Source organism: Pagrus pagrus (assembly GCF_965226575.1).
Source record: "Pagrus pagrus genome assembly, chromosome: 17".
Classification (NCBI taxonomy): domain Eukaryota; kingdom Metazoa; phylum Chordata; class Actinopteri; order Spariformes; family Sparidae; genus Pagrus; species Pagrus pagrus.
The window spans coordinates 10,893,926-10,916,897 of NC_140201.1; the positions used below are offsets into that span (position 1 = coordinate 10,893,926).

At 41.3% G+C, this 22,972-nt stretch overlaps 1 protein-coding gene across 1 annotated transcript; it reads right to left on the reverse strand.

The window, feature by feature from the left end:
- Positions 1–1,280: 1,280 nt before the first annotated feature.
- LOC311273381 (brevican core protein-like) lies at positions 1,281–21,007 on the reverse strand. The gene is made up of 14 exons (XM_084380407.1): positions 20,828–21,007; positions 13,214–13,293; positions 12,667–13,044; positions 12,089–12,263; positions 11,773–11,900; positions 11,342–11,635; positions 10,249–11,097; positions 7,983–9,659; positions 3,836–3,943; positions 3,543–3,701; positions 3,375–3,457; positions 2,416–2,560; positions 2,099–2,281; positions 1,281–2,020 (listed from the first exon to the last, which is right to left on the reverse strand). Exons 1-14 carry the CDS (start codon positions 20,845–20,847, stop codon positions 1,899–1,901), a joined length of 4,401 nt encoding a protein of 1,466 aa, XP_084236533.1. The 5' UTR covers positions 20,848–21,007; the 3' UTR covers positions 1,281–1,898.
- Positions 21,008–22,972: the final 1,965 nt, after the last annotated feature.

Below are 22,972 nucleotides of genomic sequence, written 5' to 3' on the forward strand. Positions count from 1 at the left end.
AACAAACAAACCTAAACAAACTAAACAAACAAACAAACTGTCTTTGTTTTCATGACTGAATAAACAAACTGACCTAAAAAAAAGACAACACGATGTCATGCTGTTTTACTTAGTTCATATGTGGCGGACCCTGCCACAACAGTGTTCAGGGACCTAATTTTCCCCGAGAACAGCTTGTTTATTCAGTTGTGGAAAATATAAATATTTCTGAGTTTGTTTCATTACCTCATTAAAACTAGTTTCGTAATCTCTTCTCCACTGTTTGGAAGAACAAAGTTGCTGGTAGATTGTCGGTTTTTATTCGCTTTTCTTTTCTTTTTGTTTTTAATGTGATAGAAAAAAGCCTCAGAAAAAAAGAGAGAAAATTAAGCCACCCGGGGTTTCCTGCATGAGGACAGGCCATGGCATAGATTTGTACTACATTTAAGTGTCATCACACTTAAAATCCTTTTTCTGACTTCAAGCAACATTATGTAGAAATTGGTATTGTATTTCACCCTTACCTTTTCAAGAAGAACATACCAATTATCTGCCAAAAGTGTAAATTTAATACTAGTATTATTGAAAGAGCAAGCAGATGGTTAGCTTAGCTTAGCATAAAGACTGGAAACAGGGGGAAACAGCTAGCCTGGAAACAAAATCCATCTACCTGCCCCTCTGAAGCTGACAGATTAACGCGTAATATAGTTTTGTTTAATCAGTTCGACAACCAATCTTTAAAAACTACAACTACCTTTAGACAGAGCCAGCATACTGTAGCTGTCCCCCTTGTTTCCAGTCTCTTTGCTGAGCTAAACTAACACAATATGACAGAGGTATTGATGTTCTCATAAGTGAATTAAGAAAGCGAATAAGTGTATTTCCCAAAATGTTGACCAATGCTTCAAGCAACATTTTGACTTATACTGTAAACAACATATTCAGTATGGATCTTATGACATTCAATTTAAGATTACAGAAAGAAAAGGAAGGAGAGTATTGGGATGAAAGTGTTACGTACCTGGCTAAAGAAGAGTCTGACAACTGAAAACTATGTGAAACAGAAGTGACACACAACTCCTGTGTATATTACAGATATAATTATGTGACCTCATGTTATGAATATGTTATGAAACAGAAAAATAAAGTATAAAAAAATACCCCTCCTTCAGTCGTACATGTTGAATCTCACATGATCCATAAAAGCAATGTCACGACTTTTCCTGCTAACACATTGACCAACCTGTTAAAAACGTCAGTCTGTGTCTAGTTGAACATGAAATAAAGGGCACGCACAGCGCTAAGGGTAAAAAGGGAGAAGAATTTATTCTTTGTTCTGTTCTACAAAACTTTATTACAACATAAAGCTGACGAACAAAACTGTGTCGGCTGGAAATAAAAGGTTTCTCTCAGAAAAATGTGGGCAGCAATCACAGGTGTGGAAACTCATGTATGTACAGTATTTATTGACTGTTAAGTTTGAACTTTGTGCTTTGGAGTTTGAAAAGTAGGATCTCTGTTCCTACATCACACTGAAAACAAAAATCTCTGTTGGTTACAAAGGTCTTGAAGATATTAGCACCATTTTATAGAAAGAACCACAAAGAACAGTTCTTATTACATATTTTCTACCAAGGTAGATCGAGGGCTGGGATTTGGAGCTTTCTTTCAACGTCTTTATCGCTCTTCTTTTCATTGCATTAAAATCTTAAAGTCTACAGTGGAAAATATTCTAGAGGACATCAAAAAGTAGGAAGAGTTGTGCACTCAGGCTTCTTGGCTGAGAGGAAAACTTTGTGTCTTAATGCATCTGTGGTTCGTTGTGTCCTGTTTGAGCGTTCATTGGTAAAAGCATTTGATTCTTGTCGCCTTGTCAGCAGAATCTAAGAGAGGAAGACAAGGAAAGCATGGCTGACTTTTTAAAACCTGATGTCCCAGTACTGCGGCGTCTCTTTAGTGGCCTCAAACTCGTCTTCCATGGCGGCAAAGTTGGTGTTTGTCAGTGACGTCACTTCAGGGTGTTGGGTTGGACCTCCCGCCTCTGAAAGATTATTCAAAATTTAGAAGTGTTTCACATTTTTTGAGATAAATAAATGGTTTTGATTATCTCTTTTCTCACCAGGGATACAGAGGATCTGGGGTCTCTCCCACCTTCCTCCAGACAGACACCTGATCAGAGGATTCAGTCTCTGCTGGAAACCCTGAGCGCAGTGATAACGCACGACCGCATTGGTCTCATATCTCTGTCGAGCCTTTCCAAACATGGAGGCGTTTCGGACCTTTGGTGGTGGCCCACATGAGGCTGATGAAAGAGCAAAGAAGAGTTAGATCCTCAATGGGAGAATAACTCATGTGCGATGATGCAACAGCAGAAAACAGCCACACGAGGGAGCTGAAAACATGAATGAGGAGCTCGAAATGTCTGTCGTTACTCACAGGTGCCTTTCTTGCAGGTGTATGCAAGGTGGTAGTTGCAGGGTACGTCACTCCAGCGTCCGTCGTCGTGCCACACCATCACCACACAGTCTTCACCAGATAGAAAATAGCTGTCTGGCTGCCCTCTGTACCAGTTCTCATACAGCTGAAACAACACAACAATTTGCATGTAAGGAAATAATAATATGTAGATGTAAACTGTGTCCACATTAATACTTACTTCCCTTTTGTGGGAAGACTAGACTAACATATTCAAATATAACAACCCCTCTGATAGAGGATGGAGAGGGTGGGTGGCAGGTTAACAAGAGGGGTATTTTGAGAATTAGTATTTGTTAGAGCAAGCAGATGGTTAGCTTAGCTTAGCATAAAGACTGGAAACAGGGGGAAACAGCTAGCCTGGTAACAAAATCCATCTACCTGCACCTCTGAAGCTGACAGATTTACATACAATATATATTTTTTAATCAAACTTTAAAAACTACAACTAGCTTTAGACAGAGCCAGGCTAGCTGTTCTCCCTTGTTTCCAGTCTCTTTGCTGAGGTAACCAGCTGCTGGCAGTGCCCCCAATTTAACTTGAATTATATTAGAGTGGTGTTGATCTTCCAATCTAACTCTCAGCGAGCGTATTTCCCAAAATGTTTGACTTTTCCTTAAACAGGAGTTACAAAAGACTCGATAACGCTGATGAAAGCTCCTCCGCAGCCTCAGAAGAAATCAGACACTGTTTTTCACAGACTGGCTACGGTACTCTTCATGACTTGGTGAGATGATCTGGAGGTGTACGTTCAGGGGAATACCTTTTGTAAATTCTCAATATTTAATAACACAATGTTATTATTGAGAAAATAATATAATAAACACTGCTGGAAAATGTCCAAACAATGTTTTGGACATCATCGAGCATTCTGTCATCTGAAAACCCCCAAACACCTCCTGATTTCTCATAATTCTCACCAGTGGGTTTCCATCAGACCAGCGGAAATCATCCTCGATGGTCTTATCATTCAAACCGGTCCACTGGTATTCTTTGTAGTTGTCTGGTGGATACAGTAAGGCATTATATTTACTCCTCTGGACACATACATTACTCAAGGAGGGTAAACCATAGTGGTTTGAACCTACTGTTGATGTAACTCTGCTCCTCAGGGGTCATGATGGACACCAGATGAGCTCCCAGCATGCGACAGTGCTGCTCTGCCACCTCCCAGCTCAGACGCTGGCCGAAGTGCCGGTAGCAGAAACCCTGGAACTTATCCCAACCCAGTTCACATCGCTCCACATCTGGAAACATCACAGAGGAGGAGACAGGACAACAAAGAGTCTTTCAGATGTCCCAACAGGTTTTATGCTGCTTAACTTTTTTAATTAACTTCTCCAACTTGTTTGACATAAATTACAGAAGCAAATGTGCTCACCGGTCTGACAGAAGTCTCCTCCGTATGTTGGCAAACAGAGACATTTAATCTCCCCGTCTCGGTCGGTGCAGGTGCCTCCGTTGAGACAGGGTTCGCCCACACAGGCATCTGAAACACAACAGTGCCAGTTACGATTTTTCTGCTGCTGAAACTGCATGAGAGCACAGGCCTCAGCTAGTGAAATATATGAACTACAAATACCAGGATAAAAGTGGATTTAGATTAAAGATTGATGATGAACCAATTACAGTGTTACACAATGTTACACATTTACAAAGGTAGATAAATATGTGCAAATAAACTAATAATGGTGACATATTACAGGACACATCTTTAGGTAAAGGGACACGTTGAAGCATCAGGATCCATGTGAGCCTACAGATGGCAGCAGAGGACAAACTTCAGAGTGTCACATGAGGTCAAAATCTTGACGTCTTCTTCTGTCTTCTTTGGAGTTGTTTCTGGACTTTCTTTCTTTCCATCTTCTTCTTTTGACACTATCATTATTAATAATGATCATTGTGTGAATCGCTGTCATGCTATTTTCAAAAGACTGAAAGGAACAGGTGAAGTCAGGTGAAGTTTTGTCGTCCACACAACATTTCATCAAACAAGTCCCCATCTACTTCAGTTGTTCAGGTGAATGCTGCAACACTGTTTTGCGGTGAAGCTCCAGAAATGTTTTGTGGACGACGAAACTTCACCTGACTTTCAATCAAGGACAGGGGAGTGAGTAGATAATGACTGAATTTTTAATTTTGGGTTAACCCTTTAAAGGAACAGGTCAACCAAACACAGTAATGCTTTCCCTTATAACCAGAGTTTCCTTGTAACATTAACCCCAGTACATTACAGTAAATCATATAATGTCTGTTGGGTTTAATGTGTCAAAACATTAGTCTTGGAGAAACTCAACAACACTCATCAAAAATCCTCTTATCACTACCTCACACTAACACTTAAACACAAAACGCTTAAATCTCTCCTTTTTTTGTTGAACAAAAGAAACTAAATTGCAAATAGCAGATTATTTGTTATTGATTATGTTAATACTTTTTAAAGGAGTTACTTTAGGAGACATTTATGAGAAATGATGATACTGTGACTGTGACTTTATGTTGTGAAACGCTCGTATGGATGAATACACTGTACAAGAGAAACATGTCTTTACATCAGGCCAAGTGTCCCCGTGGAAAGGTAGCCTCGTTGTTTAAAGTCCTGAAGAAAAAGAGTGGTTGTAGTTCAAGTCTAATTTTCTAAATTTGTCAAAGAAGGCAAAATGGAGGCATGTGTGCCGAACTGAAATTAAACATTTTACAAGTGGATTCGGTTTATTTGATTCCTTTGACACCCTATAAACAAGAAGTCTGCGGTGTCTGTCATTACGCTGCACACTCACATACCTCTGTCTTTTGTCAGAGTGTGTGTATGGAAGGTAATAATGGCTTTTACACGAGTCAAATGAGAGTCATATGTGCTGAAAGTAAAAACATCATTCAGTGGTGAAGCATAAAAGGATTAAACCACACATGTATGCTGTGACCCATGTTGGCAATTTTTCAAGTTTGCAACAAGGAAAGTCGGATGAATTTTTAGATTTTTCTGCAAAAAGTCTGCATGGTTTCTTGTGTTTGTGTAGTTTTCTTCAAACACCACACAACAGCTTTCAGACATCTAAAAAAGGTCTTGTCTCACAATAAATGAATATTTCAGAGATGGGAGGATGCTTTTCTGATAGTTCTGATGGTAAAAACCTGTTTAAAATTGATTGCCTCGTTTAAAATAATTGCCTCTACTGTCGTTTATTTGTTAATAGACTTATTTTCATGAACCTTTGTCATATTTTGTAGCTACTCTGTCCTAAATGTCAATGCAAATGTGGCGAGTAAAGCTGTTGGACAGGGAGTTTCAATTATCACCATGGCTGTCAAGGGATTGTAAGTAAAGACAAGTCTGTTTTGCAGCCCAGTCACCAGGATAAAATGTTGGCAGTTAACGTTTCTGCAAACCACAGAAACGTTCACATTTTGAAGGTGTCAATTTCATGACAATATCCGGTCCTGTTTGCGGCAACAAAAAACGGATATATTGGACGGGAAGTCTGGATATCTTGAGCCATGTTTGTGCCAAAAAAATTGCCTTTTCTGAACTCTGACCAAGCCTGTTCATAAGCACAGTGTTGTCAAAAGATAAGACTGAAAATTTAACCCTAAGTTGCAACATATCAAAATGTTAAATTCAACATATCCTGTGGTTAGCAAAAACATACATTGCCAACATTTATCTTATTATCTGGCCACTGGGTTGTGTTTTGTGTCGTGCACCACTTTGGTCTGTTGTATAAATAAGTTCAAGTTTAAGTTTTCTGATCAAAACTTGAAGCTGCCCACTGTGTTGAAAGGTATTTCTTTCGATTTGTTTTTCTTTTAATGATACTCACATTCATGACTATTCTATGGAAGCCAATTTCTGCAAGGAATACAACATTTTCACAAAATAGAATTAAAAATACTGTTAAAGCAAAAAGACAAGATAATAAGTCAAAACTATTATATAAGGAAAACTGCAAGTTTGGATTTTTCTCAAGTCTAAAGGCCTTTAAACACCAGGGGTAATTCATTTGCATGTCAATATTTTTTTAAACTGTTGTATATTTCATTAGTACTTTCACATAGTAAGCAAATTAAAAAAAACATAATTTGCAATTTCGTAACGACCTAAAAAATTTAAAGACAATGTTACAAAGGTGACTTGGAATGAGAAACCTCAACTGCTCCCTGCACAGACGGGCTGTAAATGTTTGATTTACCATTGACCCAGCTGTTATATCCATCTGTGTTCCCTTCAAATCCACCAGACTCCATTGATAAAAACAGTAATTTTACTTCACAGAACTTGGGAGTTGCTGGTCTAATGCTGCCTCGATCGGTTGGTTTGTTTGTAACTTTGATGTTATAACATATTCATACATCTTAATGGATCGCATGCAAGAATTTCGCATATGTGTGTCGTTTATTCATCACATCCACGGTGTGTAAAGGCCATAACTTTTCTTTTATCCAGCTTTTTTTGGGCAGAAATTGGCTTCCATATAATGCACCTCTCACTACAGCTCCCATTTCTAGTAGTGGGGAGTAACTACTGAGGGAACATGATAAGAAAACAAACAACCGATTCATCAACTGACAGTGAGACAAGAAACAAACATATATTAGTGATTTTATCATTCTTACACCTAAAAACACAACACTGTACACATCTCGGAAAAGATCATGATTAAACAACTGAACATGACTTGAGTATGAAACATTAAAGGATGACCAATAATGGATATTTAAAAATGTATTGCTAAATACTACCACTCACAACAAACATTTGTGCTTATAAACATAATAACACTCTGTGCTTCTGGTACTAGACCGTCTACAATAGCAGTAAAAGTGATTGAACAGTTTTAACGTTTGCTGACCTGAAAGTTATGGATTAAATATAAAACATTATTGCTGCTGCTCTGATCAGTGCTGTTGCATTAAACATAATCGCGTTTACATTCCAGGTAAAGATCAAGTCTCTTTCCAGATTACTGCAAAAGATACTGTTAGCGAAGACGGAAGAAAGTGATGGTGAAGAGAATAATTTGCACTCGTTTGGTGCAGAGATGCAAATAAAATCCACTGATCGAGATACTGAGAAAAGTTTAACCGATGCTATTGCCATCACTCATGGTAGAAGAAGCACTGACTCACTCATTCGTAAACACACCATTATATTACAGTACTTCACAGAAGTCAATCTTTGGATGAGGAAGAAAACATCATGCACAACAAGAGTGGGCTGTTGACAAATGTCAAATGGGAGCTGTCCCAGTGTGAGTATCTCGAAGGGGAGGTGGGGTCACGAGGGGAGAAGTGAGGAGTGTTTTAAGGTGAAGCGCGAGGAGTCAGAAGGGTGAGTAGTGGGGCTTTCTGAGACAAAAAGTGAAACAAACTTGGGAAGTCATTTGAAAAGGAGGTGGGAGGGGAGGTGTTTTACAGAAAATGGAGCAAAGGCAGGTTGGGGCAGAGGACAGACCAGGGATTTTAGTGCATCATTGCGTCGAGTAGCAAGAGGAGGACGGTTAGGCTGATGAGAGTGGCTTTAACATTACCTGAAGATTTCCCTGTACCGCCTACAGCTGCCCGCTCATTGGGCAAGATAAGCAGGGTGGGAGGCTGGGTGAGACTAAACTCAACATCCACCAGACCTTGATCCACTGGAGGGATGAAGGCTGTCACCTGCCGGGGCTCAGCTGTCTTGTGGAAGACCTTTGGTGCTGAGGTGGTTGGCGGGCTCCAGGTGCGTCTGGACCAGTGCGTGGTGGTCGTGACGGTGGTGGTTGTCATCTTTGTGGTGGCAGCAGTAGGTTTTGTGCTCGAGGAGGAATCTGGAGCTGCCGTGGAGGTGTTTCTGTTGTACTCTAGATCATTCACAGACTCTTGGGGCCCGGTGGTGGTGGACAGCAGAGCCCAGTTAGATGTTTCTAAATCGAGAGGAAAGACAGTAAAATCCTCCTCAAGGGTAACACTTGCTTCCTCTTCAACGGTTGGGGTAACGTTAGCTTCTTCTTCAACAGTTGAGGTAACGCTAGCTTCTTCTTCAACAGTTGAGGTAACGCTAGCTTCTTCTTCAACAGTTGGGGTAATGCTAGCTTCTTCAACAGTTGAGGTAACGCTAGCTTCTTCTTCAACAGTTGGGGTAACGCTAGCTTCGTCGTCAACAGTTGGGGTAACGCTAGCTTCTTCTTCATCAGTTAGGGTAACGCTAGCTTCTTCTTCAACAGTTAGGGTAACGCTAGCTTCCTCTTCAACAGTTGGGATAATGCTAGCTTCCTCTTCAATGGTTGGGGCAATACTAGCCTCTTCTTCAAGGTCAAGAGTCAGGCTAACGTCATCTTCTTCTTCAATGGCAAGGGTTGGGGCAACATGAACTTCTTCAAAAGTTGGGGCAATGTTAGCTTCTTCTTCACGGGCAAGGGTTGGGGCGATGCTAGATTCTTTATCAAGGGATAGGGTTGTTGGGATGTTAGCTTCTTCTTCATGGGATGCAGTAATGTTAGCTTCTTCTTCATAGGATGCTGCAACGCTAGCTTCTTCTTCAAGGGTTGGGGCAGCATTAGCTTCTTCTTCCAGTGAAAAGGAAACTTCCTCTTCAAGAGTTGGGTAAACTTTAATTTTGTCTCCAAGTGTCGGGGTTACTGTAGCTTCTTCTTCAAGAGTTTGATTAACTTTATTTTCCAATTCAATGATTTGGCTAATATTAACACCATCTTCAGTGGTTGGAGTAACTTTAACTTCTTCTCCCAGGCTTGCAGTAACTGTCCCGGGTTCTTGTCCACTTGCCTCTTCATACCCACCAGTTGCAGACTCCAAATACAATCTGTAACCTGATGTTTGGTACCGTGGTGTCGAGGGATCAGTTGGCAACTCAGTGAGAGACTCAGTCGTAGTTGAACTTCTTCCAGAAACAACGCTGGGTCCAGATCTTGTTGGGTGCGGCTGTTTTTCTTCATTTTCCATAGTGACTGTGTCTTCAACCTCCAAGCTTGTACTTCCCTCCTGTCTGGAAATGGGCGATTCCCACAGCTGTGGTGCTGTTGAGAAGATATCCAAGCCAGTTTTTTCTGAATGGCGTAACACTGGCGAAAGCGTCAAATCGGGGACTGCAGTCTGAGACTCAGCAGGAGCACCACTAGCAGAAGCAGAAGGTGACGGATGAGTGGTGGACCCGGAAGTAGAAGACTCTGATCTGGAGATGAAGCTGACTGCTTCAACATCAAGGTCACTCTCTAGGAAAGAGCACAAAGCATTTTTGGTGGTGTGACTTCATCTATTAAAGTGCTATATTCCTTGCTGAGTGTTGCTGAGAAGATTGATACCTCTCCTGTAGCCTAAAGGCCGATTTATTGGCCATAACCTACACAAGCGGCGAATTGCCAACTGTACTTTCCCCTTTAAACACACCAACTCCTTCGGCTCACAGTTGTGCCTCTGCCATGTCATGATATTATTGATTGAAACTGGTTGATCCAAGCCTGTGTAAGCATCATTATTTGTTTTACAGGACAAAACATGTTACACAATTTGACAGGGGATGTGATCTAAAAGTATTAAAAAGGCATTTTCCATTTCATCTAGACTTTAATTCATATAAAAACTGAAAAGAAATATGATAAAACATGCTACTTTGTGAGCCGTCTGCTGATTGTAGCTTCATATTTACCATCCAGACCTGAAAGTGGTATCAATCTTCTCATCTACCTCTTAGCAAGAACCTTCTTTCCCAAAATATTTAATAACTCAGATATTATTACTCAAGATATTACTATTTAGGGTTTCTTTTTAAGATTTTGACATTAAAATATATGCTTGACATACCTTGAGAAATATCTCCAGACCCATCCAGAGGAGCCCACACTGAGGTCAGCTGCTTGATGGAAGATTTTGTAGTTTGTGCTGGTTGTGTAACTAGTTCTTCTTCTTCTTCTTTTGAAGCTTGTGTTGAGAGAGACATCTGCACAGGATCCTCTACTACTGCCTCCTCCAGCTTCACCTGAACCATGGGGTCATGGGTCACCTCCCAGAAACTCTCCTCTTGAGTGCGATTGCTGTCGGACTCGGTGTAATTGGCTTGTGATCTGTTAAAATTCAAGTTGATCTCTTGTATTTCTTGAGAATCGTTTGGTCGCTCGGATGTATTCTCCTCAGAATATGTGTCTGTAACTGTCTGGTTATGTGTTTGAGGCTCATAAGTTGATTCGGGAAACTCTGTGGTGCTTTCAGGCTCAGACTCGTGAAAGGTGAAGTTTAGATTGTGGTGGGAATCTGTCTGATTGTAAACACTGAGCAGTAATGACGTGTTTTGTGGGGAATCGTACGTCTCTGTGGTGCTGATAGTGTTGTTCATCAGTGCTGTAGGATTCTGGGAGCTCATTTCTGTAGGAGATGAAGTTTCATTATGTGCTTGGAGAAAGTCCAACGTAGGTGTGGTGTTTAGGGAAGACTCAGTTGTGTCTGATATAACTGTTGGGTTCTCCTCAGTGGAAGGGCTGGAGAAAAGGGGGAAAGATTCAACCACCCTTTGAGCCTTGAGCTCCACCTGTTCTGCATGTTGGTTCAGTTGCAGCTCTTGATCTGTTTCCATAAGAATAACAACATCTTGTTTAATGTGCTCAGGCTCTGTGGCCATATAGTCCATGGGAGAGTCAGTATGAGTGTCTCTATTATCTGTAGAGGACAGAAAAGTGATTAAAAATTAGATTTTATAAATATAAATGCAAGTTTATTATGCTTTCTTTTCTTTATACATGTTTTTGTAACATCTTTTGAAAAAAAACATGATAATAAAGAGCAATGGCTGTATATATCCTGGTTAATATTTTGTGCAAATTAATGGTACTAAAAAGTTTTGACATGTGATTTTAATTCCATTTTATAAACAAGAACTTTTTTAAAAACACAAACTTCCCACCTTTGAAGCAATAAACATCATGAAGGCTGAAAGGCTCTGGGAAGCCGGTTTGGTTGCTGAAGCGGTAGAGGGTTTTGACGCCTGGCTGAGGCCCTCCGCAGCGCTCTCTAGGGGTTATGATGGGGTAGCGGACGCTGCCGTCAGACAGCCAGCCGGGGCTGCAGCGGTCCAGACCTTCACTCCATGCCAAGTACAGCTGAGCTGTTGTAGCCAGCTCTGCTCCGGTAGCTCTGCAGTATGACTGCGCTTCATCGAACGACAGCAGCTGTGGGACGGAGTCATAAATCACCTCCCCTAAAAATATAAAACATGTTCATAAGGATTCATTGCTTCAGTTTACATGATTATATGTAGATATAGCCTGAGCGATATGTTGGCATGACTGATATTATTAGTAGTAATTTGTAGATTGTCCACTTGAGGGCACTAACCTTCAGTTTCCTCCACGTAACAGTAAACGTCAAAGAGATCATCTGGATCCATTGTCCCATAGTTTCTCACTCCTGGTAGGCCATCCATGTCTCCATAGCAACCTTCACGGGGCACTTGGATTGGGTACCTGCAAGAATGGAAACAGTCAGCATTTCTCAAAGTGAACTTTGTAAACTTGATTTTAAATCCCAGAGGAGATCCTGTACTTTCAACAGATACCAAACACACTTTAGGCTGAATGTGAATAAGAGGTTGAAAAACACGTCTGAACGTGGACTCCACGCAGCTTCAGTGCAATGTTGGGTGATGAGATACCTGACAGACTGGTCTGCCAGCCAGCCTGCGTCACACTGCTCGTAGCCGTCGTAATAAGCCGCCAGCAGCTGGTCAGGAGTGGCGATCTGTGCCCCGATGGCCTCGCAAGCCCTCTGGGCCTGAGGGAAGGTAAACGCATAGCGGCCCAGAGCATCTCTATAGTGGAATACAACCCCTAAACACACACACACATAAGCACATGTTAAATTTTAGATTATACACAAAAACACTCCAGGAACAGTTATAAAAGTTATGTTTGGTATGTGAAACAGCCCTTTATGTTTAATTCCAGGTGAATCTGACATTGAGGTGAATCTAAGCTCATCTATTCTGAAGACTACATTAATTCCTGTTAGAGAGATTTATCACACAAAGAGGTCTGGATCAGTTGTTGAAGGTGGCAGCAGCCCACAGTATGGCGTTATTTGGAACAGCAACTGTATGACAAAGGTCAGACAAGTCTGTCCTTAGAAAGCTGCAAGGGTGATGTTGATTTGGTGATATGTGACGTTTTGGGAGTCACTGGCAATCGACCTATTTAGTACTTTTGATATGAGGATGTGTTGTGATTTCGTTACCTTTGACCTTGAGCTCTACGAGGTCGCTAGCGTCCTCCAGGCCCTGCTGCACCTCGCAGCGATAGTGACCCGAGTCACTGGAGCGTAGATCTCCCAGCCAAAGCGACAGATCATCGGGGGAGGAGGTGTAGTTGAGCCAGGCAGCGCGGTCTCGGTACGCCTCATTTACCTTCACCCTTTGACCCCGCGCCACCAAGATCTGCGTTTCCACCCCGCCGGACACCACAGTCCACTTGACCCGAGGTGCAACAGGGGAGGAAGAGGAGGAGGTGGGTATGGAGGACAGCGATACCAAGCAGGGGATGGAGATGGAGCTGCCCAGTGGGGCAGAAACTGGACCTGAGTGGGGGATGTTCACCTGGAGCTGCCGAACATCATCTGCAGGAAAATAAAAGGATACAGAGCGTGAAGAGTAGAGCGGCTCTGTAAATTTGCTGACAACAGTGAATCATGTCGTTACTTTAAAATGTACCTTTGTATTATTTTCTTAGAACTGTAGGTGGATGAGCGCTAAAAAGTGAGAGATAATGGTAAAATGTAGACGTACCAAATGCAGATGGAGTTTGTGTGGGGAAGGCCAGAGTGAGGCGGCAGACTGCAACGAGAAGTGGAAGTATTTGGACATGTCTGTGGAGATAAAGAGGAAAACACTTTAAAAATCAAGATTAGATCAAACATGACACAGATAAAGATTAATAAAGTAGTCCTGAAGGAAAATCAAGAAAAGAAAGGGACACACAAATGATACAGATTATTTCAAATTTCCACACATTTTTAACCTTTAAACCTTAAACTGAGGCGGAGCGATGTGTCGCGTTGGTTCAGCCTGTCAGGAGATCTGCTCCACTGATCTATCCAAACTGATTTACTGTACTGTGAAAGGTCACAACATTCACACCTTTGTGTAACCTTTCCTACAGCATCCACTGTGGTTTTAGATTTGCACATGTATTAATATGCAGCTGGGTGAAGATTGCACTGTAATGATCTGATTTTTATTAATGTATGATTTGTACTTGGTGTAATTTGCTGCTTTTATGTATGTTTAATCATGGTTGGGAGAGTAGCTTTGGAAATATACTCCCATACAGTTGACAAGTAAAGTACCTGTCAAAAATGTAGTCAGTAACATAATCCAAATATCACAATATTGAAGTAATGGAACATGATTACTTCCCGTTTCTTTTGGATTACCTCAACACCAAACTTATGTAAGATCACTTTTATTTAATTTCTTGATTTGTTTTACTTCTTTCCTTTAATCAAATGCCGTCAAACAGTTCATTCATAATGTTCACAGACACAACTCACACATAAATGTTTAGGAAGACAGGCATCTTTTCATCGTCCATATTTAGTAATTAAACTCATCCTCAGGGGACCGAGAATGTTTACGCCAAATTTCATGAAAATCCATCCCACGGTCGTTGCGATATTTCAGTCTGGACCAAAGCAGTAGAAACTAAAAATAAAGATCATAATATACATAATGGGTAAAAATAGACAATCACATTAAATTTACACTGAGAGGTGTTTTAAATTTAGCCTACTCTTACTGATATACATTTGAAAGGGACAGTGCTCATTGATCAACAGAAAGAAAGTTATGTAAATGAGCCGAAGTCCTCTCAGCATAATGCAATAAAAATGCAACAGCAGCAGAGAAAAAAGCCCCCAACATGACAGTTACAATAAAAATGTCAGTGTAAATCAAACTGAACATTATAACCTTCATTAACATAGAATTTATTCCAGGACTATTGCAGTTGACTGCATTAGATTTAGCAAAGTGTACTTAAAAAAACTGGCGGCTGAGCTATGCATTGGGAGAAAATCTGTGTAACCTGCTAAATTTGGCAGAAGGTCCATTGTTTTATAGACTTCATAACTCTGGAGCAGAATCTCTGAGCGAAACACTAACACAAAGTCACTGAAACGTATCTCAAAGCTCAACTCTGAAGCATAAAGAGCGACTTCTCTGGTTTTCAAAAGGAAGCTGAGAGCACAAGCTCCTGACCACAAGCCATTCATCACCTCCGGGAGCTAATGACACGGCGTCTCAGCCCAGCGGCATCCTGCCAGCCCTCCGTCACCAGTCTGGCCCTGTTATTAACCCAGCAGGCATGGCAGAGCTCTCACAGTGACCTCACACAACCTCCTGAGGCAGCCATGATGAAGCTGCAAATGTTCATTCATTATTAAAGAGCGGCGCTCCGGCTCCAAATTACTTTTCAGGGTTGATCGGGTCAAAAGTGCCTGTTGAATTCAGAAAGGTGGTACAATCTTTACGCTGATGTGTAGCCTTCTCAGGTGTTTACGTCAGCATTTGGATTTTGCTTAGTACCACACAAGTATTTATAGTACCAACAGCATTACGCATTTTTTAAAAATATAAAATATTTGATGCCATTTTTCATCCATCCTAACTTTGCACTAGTAGGAAATCTTTAAAAAATAAGATTAACAACTTTCAATAAAATCCCAAAATAATTCTTCATGGAGACATTTTAAAACACTGAACTGATTAGATTATTTATCAGTTAGTAGATCTTGGTTGTTTATGATTGAAGAAATTAATATCTCTGGATTTGGACTGTTGGAACAGCCAGTGATACGCTCAGATTTATACGTGTTATAGGCAACACACTATACTGACATTTCCTCAAAACATGTCATACGATGTTCATGTTACACATTCATGATCTGACTTTCATTTTGGGCGATGGAGGCAAGGCGACAAGGCTGTAAAGCCAGTGACCGCAGTTTGAGACTGAGTTAAGGAGAACTTGGAACAGTTTCCAGGGAAAAACAGGCATTTAATGCAAGAACATGATGTTTTTCTTACCCTGGCTTGGGTTTTTTTTGTGCCAAAACCTAACCTAAAGATGATAAGCAGAATGTTCCCCCAACATAAGATAAAAAATTTCCCTAAAGAAAAGCAAAGTTGTAACATAATAAAATGTAAAGTTTCATTGCCTACATTGATTCTGCTGATTGGATTGCAATAGAAATTTCCAACTACAAGTTACTGCATTAAAAATTTTACTTAAGTAAAAGTACAACAAAATGTACTGAACAAGGCTCACTATGCAGAGTGATGTCGTTGTTCAATCATTATATCATACGATCACTTTTATTGATGCATTAAGCTGTAAGAAGTACAACTACAGTGTTGTAGTTCGTTAATGTGGAGCCAATTAAAACCACTTATAACTACTCAGTTACGCATATTTTTGGTAATTGAAAGCTCACGTTGAAAAGTCTTTTGTAGATACGGATGTGAAATAAATGTAGCTGAGTGAAAAGTACAATAATTCCCACTGAAATGTTGTAGAAGTAGGCGATAAATTTGAAGTACCTCAAAATTGTACTGAAGTACAGAACTGTCTGCCGCTGCCGAGGGCAAAAAGAGAAACTTGACAAAGAAGTCCCAGATTATTTGACTGCAGCCAATTCTACCAACACGACAACACTGTTCTGTGTGTGTGTGTGTGTGTGTGTGTGTGTGTGTGTGTGTGTGTGCATGTGCCAGCCTCATTAATTTCTGCTAAGATTAAGTTTAATGACATAAGATGGCAGTATGCGTCACTCAGCCTCGTATACACAAATTCAGTGGTCTAAACAGACATGTGCTCAAGATGGTTCAGAATCTACTGAATAAAGTAAAATGAATAAATATCACTGAGGTCAGAGCAACAGTGAGTATAACAAGGATTGATTAAGTCGACTTTTCTGCGTCAGTATATGACACGCATCCAAACACAGCTCTCTAACTTGTGTCAAATTAAATGGCCTTCTTTGATGGCTGAATAATTGTTGTCTGTTTCCTCGCCAGCTGGGCGGACTCCACGGCACTGGTATCACTATTAGTATTCTTGACAAGAAAACGTCTCACAAAAAGCGAGCAGTGGGCCAGGAGGACAGCTGCACACTGTGCTTTCACTTCATACCAACTCCCTTACAAAAGGCCTCGGGGGAAAATTAAAGGACGGGCCACTGGCACACTTGCTTGCTTTTCCTCTTTCATTTCTCTCGCTCTTTTCAGGGATGGAAAGGGAAGTTTTAAACCACTAAGAATCGCTCTGGAGCAGGCTTTGTATAGAAGGACCGGCCGCATTGAGACACAGCACACTGTTTGCAAGGGCAGAACTGATGTGAGAGTGTGCTTATATATGACTTTGTGCATTCAGATTGATGACAGAGGAGAAAATGTCGGTTGCTGCTGATTATTTTGTGGCTTTTTTAGGTCACGTTTTTACTTTGGCCTCGCTGTCACCGGGCGCTCTGCAGCTCTGCTCTTTTCAATGAGAGTAACGACGAAGACAAGTCAAGCTAAAATCAATGCCACACACTGCATTTACAGGTCTACGAACTGCAGTCGGTGCATTATCAACAAGCAGAACTAATCCAGTCTCCTCCTCCTGCTGCTGCTGCTGCTGCTGAATCAGACATCATCATCAGTAGAGGATAAACTTGAAAAACCAGCTTGAAGATAAATGTGAATGCAATAAACAAGAGTGAGCCAGGAAGATAAAGTAAGATGCTGAGGCCGCTGTCAATGCTGCACTCGACAACCAAAGCTTGCTCACTACATGTCGTGGGTGGCCCTCTGCAGTGTGCTGCATCAAGGTCAATTCAGGCAAACTCTGTCACCACCAACAAGCCGGAAAATGACTGCTGATCCCAGTTCAGTCAGGTCAGACGTGCAGAGACACAGGTTTGACTGTTTCTACAAGGAAGAAATTCACATTATCCCAACTTCCTTTCCACCATACGACCGCTTGTTCCACTCCTTTCATCTCTAGTTTCTATTCTGCCGGTTAAACATTCATCTAATACTTAGTTGATGTTTTCTAACCTGAAACAAAGATTTTCTAATGTTTAAAGGTACCTCTGTGTATCAGCCAACCTGAAAAAAAAGGAGATAGAGAGGTAGATTGGGTCGTCCATTAAGCGTCCATCTAGGATCATGGGTGTCGCTCTATAGCACACAATTGCAGTAAGATCCTATCAGCTGGTAATGTTTGAACATAAAGCATAGCTAACGTTACATCTTCATCGGAGGAGGAAGTGGCAGTTTAGACGTTTAAATTGATGGATATAAAAGTTGTCTCTCAGGGGAAGGAAGCTGGTTGTGACCGCCGTTCTTAAGTTCAAACTGGGGTGGCGGTTTTGCAGCTCACTAAAATAACGTTGGCTTTGTTAGAATGCAGAGAACAAGAGTGGTGTAGTGATATCGTATTTTTGTAGGCTACACCTAAGCCTATAAAGACGGACTAGTGAGTAGCTGAGCCTCCGTGTTCGGTGTGATGACGTTTTAATCTCCCCAGCAACGTCTCATTTAGCCACTTGTTAGCAACTGCTGTTTTTAAAGACACATACGAGCTTTATAATGAAATTGTGAGGCATTTAATGCTGTATTTTATGTTGTAGAACAAAACGTGTAAATAACTTAAGCCTGTAGTAACCACAGACCTTATTTCAGGCATTTAACCAAAAAACAATGAAAAAAAATCATTGACTTTGAGACGAGGGAACCGGATGTGTAAAAATGCTAACTGATGTCTGGGTTTTAGGACTACAAACATCTGACAGCACCTTAGCATCTTAGTATTACCACAATGCAATTTGCCATTTATCTCATGGAGACAGAAGAGCGTGGACGCTCGCTATCGTTCACAACTTCGCGCTATCGATCACGTCATCAAATAAAGAAGAACACCGCGTCGTTATCTGGCCACTAGCAGTGCTTTCTTCATCGGCTAAAATTAGTAACCCACACTCCTACCCTGCCAACTGGTCATCTTCACATCGGGTATCTCAGCACCGGCCACTGTATGCTCCAGAGTAATGGACGTTGGCCCTGTTTGACCTAACAGGGATTCTTCACTCATCACCACTCCTCAGTCCCCACACTATCAAACATAACACCTTCACACATCTCATTAGTTGCACTTACTCCCCGACCCCACCACCCCTGAAGCTAAAGTATGCAGACATCTCCAATGAGCCCCCTGTCTGTCTCCAAGCTAAATGGCTACTTTGGAAAAGCCACCCACAAGAAGATTCACAAGACAGTCCAAGGACCTTTTCAAATCCACATAAACATATCCAAAAGACGTCAATTAAACATCTTTGCCAACACTGAAAAGAAATCCACTGGTGAGCCAGAATGAATGTTTTTTTAATGTCTTTTTTTAGACGTCTTTTAAACGCTCACTGGTAATGTCCAAGTGAAATCCTTACAGCGTTCAAAATGACAGTATTTACTGTATGATTTTATACATCTTTTCAACTTCAGTCACAGACATCTAGAGAACTACTTATGGTTCAAAATTAAAGGTTTTATGACTGCCAAATTTTACTCCAAGCAGCAAAAGCTACAGGTGGGACTTGGACCCTGAGTCTAAACCTCAGCAGCCTGAATGAGGCATGCACTTTACCAGGAGAGCTATTTCTCAGCTTTAATGAAAACCATGTTTTGGTGATTCAACCTTGGAACATTAGCCTCTGTACATGATGAAGGTCAGATGACCTAAAACAAAAACATGGTACTCATTAAAGCTGATGAATAGCTCTCCTGGTAAAGTGTATGCCTCATGCAAACTACTGAGGTTTAGACTCAGGGTTCCAGTCCCGCCTGTAGCATTTTGCTGCATGGAGTAAAAACTTTAATTTTGAACCATAAGAAGATGTCTAGTTGTCTGTGACTGAAGTTAAAAAGAGGTCTGAAATTACATTATAAAAACTTTCATTTTGAAGCCTGTAAGGATGAAATATGGACATCAATAATGAACGTTGAAAAGACGTCTAAAAAACTTTGGATTATGACTTCCTGTCGCTCCAAAGGCGAGAAAACAGAAAGAAAATAATCAACAACGATCGTAGATATATTACAGGAATATCTGATGATCCTCTCACTCTTACTCAACTACACAATACTGCTTTTGACTTTGATTACAAATCTGACACTACTTAAGAGAGTACTTAGAGGATATTGGCTGAAACTATGACGTGGGGAGTGATGCAGAAGTCTAGAAGCAGTCGACCTATTTTTAGGAAATAGTGCAACTGCATCTAAGGACTTCAGCTTCAGTCACTCCACCTGCTGCCTCTTGATCATTAGCTTTTGATCGTCCACCTGCCACCTGCACCTCTATTTAAACAGCCTTCCTTGTGCAACATCAAGTTCACCGTCCCAACCTATTAATAAACTGTTGACTGAACATCAAAGTGTTAAAAAGCTCTTAGCCGAGACATCCAGTGTCAATATAAGGGTGGAGTTAATGACGAAGTTGTGGGTCTGATCTGTAGAAATGTGGCAAATCATCAAGAGACACATCACCAAAATACACTTCAAGATTGGTTGTTTCAAATTTTGCAACAGATTTTGCAAATGTTTGGTCAGAAATCACCAGACAACCATATCAGTGCTATGAGTTGTACTTGCTCCACCGGCCAAAGAGCCAGCGGACCATCAAATAAAAAGAGAGGGATGCTTAAAAGTCATTCGACTGGCCCTCTCTCCATCTGTCTCACTCTACCTGTCCATTAATGAAGCCCACCTGAGCCCTGAGGTGAAAAAAATGAATGCACTTAAGACAGAACGCAGCTTCTTGTGTTCCCTGCAGGGCAAACAAACAACATCTCAGCGCATGCATGTCTGAGTCCCCGAAACAATTGCATCAAATCTTTTTTTTAAAAAAGAGTTGTCTGGATCACATAAGGGTTGTTTTCTATAAATGCAGGGCAGTAAGTCAGCTTTAAGTAGCTGCTCACCTGTGTGGAAAAAAATCATCACATTGCTCCACAAAGGAAACATATGAATCAGCTCTGCTGAAAACACAGTGGGTGGGTTGAGGAAACCCATAAATAAAACAACAAAAAAAAGTTAAACTCAGGCTAGATAAGTGCGTCAGTTCCTCAAAATTACATTTTATGGGGAGAAAATGAACCACTGGCCACAATTTCAGGACCTCCTCTGAGGACAGCAACTCCTGTGATGCAATTAACTTATAAAGCTGGTAATTTTCTTGAATGACTCCATAATTTAACATGACATTATGAATTTACAAGAACTTAACCGCAGCATCACAGTCCAAATTAACACATTAAAGCCCAAACAACAATATATAAATACAAAAAAAAAAAAAAAACCTACCGGATTCTCCTCAGCAGCATTTCAGCTGATGCAGGTTGGATCGACTTCTTGGCTGTAAAAAGTATTTTCCGTCAGCTGCTCTCAGCTTGCTGCAGTGCGACTGTCCTGTGTGAGGGCTGAAGCGCCTGTGCTGGATGCTCTGCTCTGCTCTGCGCAGGTATCACTGCTTGTCCGACCGACTCCGAGGCTCGCAGAGAAAGGAGGGAGTTGAGAGAAAGTGAAGCCACATATGAAATCCTGAACTGCCCACTTTTTCACCCAACGGTCGGGATGGGGATGGCGCACGCCTGTCAAGTGGGATTGGGAGGGATGACATCTAGAATAACCGATGTTATAGGCTGCGAAGTGAAGCCCGCACTCGCACCAGGAGATGAGATGACCTATATGTTGTTTTTTTTTCTGTTCCCCCTGCAGGGAAACGACAAATGCGTTGAGCGTCATTTGGGTATAACAGGGTGAGTTGAGTCAGCAGTGATACAGAGAGGCTGCTGATGCTGCTGCAGGTACTGATATTGCAGCACAGTCACCTATACAAGAGGAAGATGACAGCAACTCCTCATCTGCATCAGTTAAGTGGACTTAAGGGTTTCTTAAAGGTGCACTATGTAGTTTAGGGGAGGACATTTTAATCAGAAGAGAAAGATCTTCACCGACTGATTTTTTTTTATGCCTAAACAAACTAAAAGACAACATCATTTCTTACTGTTTTACTTTGTTTATATTTGGCGGACCCTGCCACCTTTCTAGCTTCAAACAGTGTTCTGGGGACCTCATTTTCCTCTGAGAACAGCATGTTGGAGAAAATAAATATTTCTGAGTTTGTATTGTTTCCTCATCGATGTTGTAAACGTTCAAATTATGTGTTTGTTTATTTCCTCTCCAAAACTACGTAGCGTCCCTTTAAATCACCTTCATCACTGGAGTATTGAGCAGCATCCTGCAGAGAGGCTGCTTCACCATTTGCAACCTCAATCTACAAGGGTGTGTTTGACACCAGCATTTGATTCGAGACCAGTGAAGTCAATCCAGTGTGTCACAATTTAAAGGTGCCTGAAAACCTCCCCATCCCCCATCCATACTCTTTTGGGAACGATAATTGTGTAGTGAAAATCTGACCCTAATCTAACAGCCTTTTTTGCATTAGAGGCTAAAGAATCTACACTTCAATGTGCATTTATAGATGTTTCTTGTGGGACAACGTGTCCGCCCACTGATCCCTTAATAACAAACCAGTTTGTGGCCTCTCTCTCTTCATGGATCTGACACCCTGCATCTCAGTTCTGCTCATACCTGCTCACCAAAACTCTGCTCTGTGCTCCATAGCGCTAAATGTTATGGATACGATTTGGATTGTGAGTTTAAAGAGAGGATAATAAGGTTAAAAAGAACAGATGCTGTGATTTTGTGGGAGAAAGCACAGACTTACAATAATCTTGTGGTTTGCGTGTCCTTCACTGGCACAAATCCTTGACATAGCTTGTAGATAAGCTGTGTAATATCCTCAGGCTCACCTTTGACATCTGGGTAAAACCCATTATCTCCATTTTTCTTTGACACTTACACTAAGTTGTCCACGCTGGCATTTGACTGGCGTGCTGTGATGTAACATTCCCCATGCCTACCGGCAATCTCAAGTTTCCACAATTAGTAATGCTAATGCGTCCTGTCATCTTCAAGTAAACAAACTGAACACGTTTTCATATTTATTTATTTCATATTTTCATGTGGTGGAGACGGTGTAAACTTTAGGACACTCTCTCCTGGAGGCCGTTAATGATGATGCACCTGTTTGTACAACAGAGGGTGATGGAAGTGGTTTGATGAATGATTAAAGAGAACGATAAAAATTTAAATCAGCCTACCGTCTCACTCTCTCCACACACCTGGAAAAACAGCCGCAGAGAATGAGCAGGGAACAATCTGTCATGCAGTTTGTTCAAAGCATATTGACAGCTTCACCTCTTCACTCGGTGCTGTAGAGCAGGTGCCCGCTTTACCCACTCAGACAGAGTGAATGGTGCTTTGTGGACGACCTGCGGTGCCACAGGAGTGGTCGGTGCTTCACACCTGAGGAATCTGACACCCAGGTACCAGCAGGACTGTCTGGGAAGGAAACGTCAAAGCTCATAGACCAGATCAGAGGTG

What these genes read in the sequence shown, in the direction of transcription:
- LOC311273381 (XM_084380407.1), bottom strand. Translation starts at nt 20,847, where the DNA reads ATGCTGCTGAGGAGAATCCG. An exon ending in CTGGCAGACCAGTCTGTCAG is followed by an intron (nt 11,901 to 12,088) that starts GTATCTCATCAC and finishes CCATTCTTGCAG; the next exon opens with GTACCCAATCCAAGTGCCCC. An exon ending in GTCTGGAGATATTTCTCAAG is followed by an intron (nt 9,660 to 10,248) that starts GTATGTCAAGCA and finishes GCTCTTTCCTAG; the next exon opens with AGAGTGACCTTGATGTTGAA.